This window comes from Sinocyclocheilus grahami, unplaced genomic scaffold, assembly GCF_001515645.1.
Source record: "Sinocyclocheilus grahami isolate Dianchi unplaced genomic scaffold, SAMN03320097.WGS_v1.1 scaffold15563.1, whole genome shotgun sequence".
NCBI lineage: Eukaryota > Metazoa > Chordata > Actinopteri > Cypriniformes > Cyprinidae > Sinocyclocheilus > Sinocyclocheilus grahami.
Window position 1 is genome coordinate 1 of NW_015515802.1, and position 3362 is coordinate 3362.

Sequence of the window (3362 nt, forward strand, 5' to 3'; positions counted from 1 at the left end):
TTAGATTTGTATGAGTTATTCTACAAATGAAGTGTATGAATAATTTAAAGTGATTATATGTGAAAAGTATGCATACATTCACTGTTTAAAATCAGTGTAGCTACACATATTACACAATATTTCAATAGTGGAGCAAAAAATTCTTTAAATTTATGTTGATGGCAGGCCCAGAGTCATATCTAGAGACTTATAAGTGAATTCTTTTGATTTGGAAGAAACCACCAAGCAACTGTATATCTGTTAATATAGTGCTAAGTTTTAAGATACCTTACTGAAATTTATAGAGATTTGATAAACTGTATAAGAAATGTATCTCACCCGGTCTGTCAATGAAGTCACAGTGGCTCAGGCCAGCAATTTCCATGCGCTTCAGGAAGAGCACGGTGGAAGTAATGTCAGACTCAAGAATATGAGGGATGTTCTCAGCAGGAAGTGGCGTGTCCTCTTGATACAAACAGAAACATTTGCCTGCAGAAATAAAACATTTCAGGCATATGATTCAATGCATGGCAAAAATTTTAAGAAACACTTTTATTTCAAGTAAACAAACTTGAAATAAAAAAAGTAAGACTTTTTAAATGTTTTTGACTATGTTCACCAAGACTGCATTTATTTGGTCAAAAATTCAGTACAATTAATAATATTGTGAAATATTATTGCAATTTTAATGTTATAAAATGTTATTTATTCCTGTGATGGGAAAGCTGAATTTTCAGCATCATTACTCCAGTCTTCAGTGTCACATGATCCTTCAGAATCACTCTAATATGCTGATTTGCTGCTCAAGAAACATTTCCAATTATTATCAATGTTGAAAACAGTTGTGTTGCTTGATATTTTTTGTAGAAAAACATGATACATGGTTTTTCTTTGATGAACTGAAAGTTCAAAAGAACATCATTTATTTGAAATAGATTTTTTTGTAATATTATGAATGTCTTTGCTGACACTTTTGATCAATTTAATGTATCTTAGCCGAATAAAAGTATTAATTGCTTTCAAGAAAAAAAAATCTGACCCCAAACCTTTGAACGGCAATGTGTGTAATTATTTTATTTATTTTAAGATGTATTAAAATTAATTATGTCTTTATTTTTGTATTTTAGAAAGCAAAAAGTGCTCACCTGTTGGGCCTGCAAGTTGTTTGCGGCTCTCAGCTTGGCTCTTGCTGATTGGTCGAATAACAATGGAATTGGCCCTGATTCTAGGATTGTACACCTGTCACAATAAAACAACACTGCGTCATGCCCACCAATCAAAATGTATACAGTATATAACACAGAGCTCATAATAAAGAATAGTCTGTAAAGTTTAAAATAAAAACTAAATCATTACATACATATCTTTTTTGCACTCCAGCATCAATCACAAAGCGAATGCTGTGAACGGCCCAGAACAAGTCTTCACTGGGGCTGCAGGTGAGGAAGACTCTCCTACTCTTGCTCCCTTCAGAGAGCACTGAGAGACTGTCTCCTTGCGCAGGGCACAGAGACACAGGCACCAGCTCACCATGAGACAATGCAAGATTGGCACCCTCTCGCCGCAAAATGGCATGGGCACATTCAATCTCCTTGAAAACGAGAAGAGAAAGAGAAGTTTCTTTTACCATGGAAATGGGACTGTTTTCTGTTCTATGCAAGATTCCTTGAAGGAAGGCAGAGTGACATTTATGGAGGGTGACCATACATGCTCTTTTTACCGGACACATCCTGGCCAGGATTTCTATATTGCCTAAAATATCCAGGTTTTGGCTTTGTTTTCCTGTTTTCATACTTGCTGAAGGTAAGGTGTGTTCAACTTGAAGCGGCTTTGCGCAGAACAATTGCGTATGACATCAAAGTACTGCGAGAGCGATTCGAAAGCATAAGGAGCCGTCTCCTCTCTATAGCTCTCACGGTACTTTGATGTCATACACTGATCATTCTGCGAAGTGCAAACAAAGCCAAAGCCTGGATATTTTAGGCTATAAAGAAATCCTGGCCAGGAAGTGTCCGGGAAAAACGGCACGTATAGTCACCCTACATTTAGTTATAAAACTAAGCATCCATTAAAATATTGATCTGCCCATTGCTTGGGCTCACAGAGGTTGAGATGGTAATAAAAAATAAAAAAAACCCATCAGATTAAGACTGTAAAACTACAACTGAGACTGAGTCCTTCAGTCTGTAAAGCTGAGAGTACTTCAAGTCTGTTTACACCTAACAGGAAATTATCAACTTTTAAATAATTATAAATGATTTTTTTATGGGTTAATGAATTCAATAAATTGAATAATTAAATGTATAAATATGGAAATTAAATTGTAATACATTTAAAAGATAAAATATACATATATTAGTGCTGTCAAACGATTAATATCATCCAAAATAAAAGTTTTTGTTTTCAAAATATGTGTGTACTGTATATATTTATTATGTATATATAACATGCATGTATATATTTAAGAAATTTTTTTTGTTTATATATAAAATATTAATATTTATATATAATATAAATTATATATATATATACATGTAAATATTTTTAAAATATATACATGTATGTTTGTTTATTTATATATACATCATAAATCTACACAGTACACACATATATTTTGTAAACAAAAACGTTTTTGGATTTTGGATGTGATTAATCGTTTGACAGCACTAACATATATACAAATATACATTATAAAAGATAAAAATATGGAATCTGACTAATTACTATATTATTGTAGATATATTATTATCAATATATTATAGATATATCATTATATATATATATATATATATATATAACATTACATAACAATTAATACATTTAAATGCAAATCAGCATCTATGTAATACATAAAATGCTATATATATAAAATACTGTAATATATAATATAATTTTAGATGCGAGTTCTTCGGTCTGTAAAGTACTGAGAGTACTATATGTCTGTTTACACACATAAAGCAAACAGGAGATTATATATTTAATTATAATTAAATATCCACTTATAAATAATTGTTTATTGTTTTATGTATTAATAAATTAAATGTAATAATTTACTTTATAAAAAGTAATATTAACAATAAATACTAATTATAAAAACAACTTATAGTTTACTTATATTATTTTATATTATATGTAAAGAATGTCATTTATTTGTTCATTAATAAAATTATTTGTGAATAATAAATATTTTAAAAATGTCAACAAAATGTAAACAATTACAAAAGTTTAGCACTAGCTCACCTATTAAAGTTGAAATGTCTCTTACTTGCTCAGTTGCCAGAAATGTCACAATGTCTCCATGCTTTTGATTCTGATGTATCTCCAGAGCCAGTCTAAGGGCAGAGCAGAGGTAATCCTTCACACCTCCTCTCCCACTGCCGTAC

At 30.8% G+C, this 3362-nt stretch overlaps 1 protein-coding gene across 1 annotated transcript in view; it reads right to left on the reverse strand.

The window, feature by feature from the left end:
* Positions 1–268: 268 nt before the first annotated feature.
* LOC107579229 (putative pre-mRNA-splicing factor ATP-dependent RNA helicase DHX32) overlaps positions 269–3362 on the reverse strand; it is a 4468-nt gene continuing 1374 nt past the window's right edge. The window contains exons 2-5 of the mRNA XM_016265080.1: positions 3245–3353; positions 1340–1570; positions 1125–1218; positions 269–468 (exon numbers count right to left, since the gene is read on the reverse strand). Coding sequence (XP_016120566.1) covers positions 269–468; positions 1125–1218; positions 1340–1570; positions 3245–3353 — 634 coding nt within the window. The remainder of the gene's footprint in view (positions 469–1124; positions 1219–1339; positions 1571–3244; positions 3354–3362) is intronic.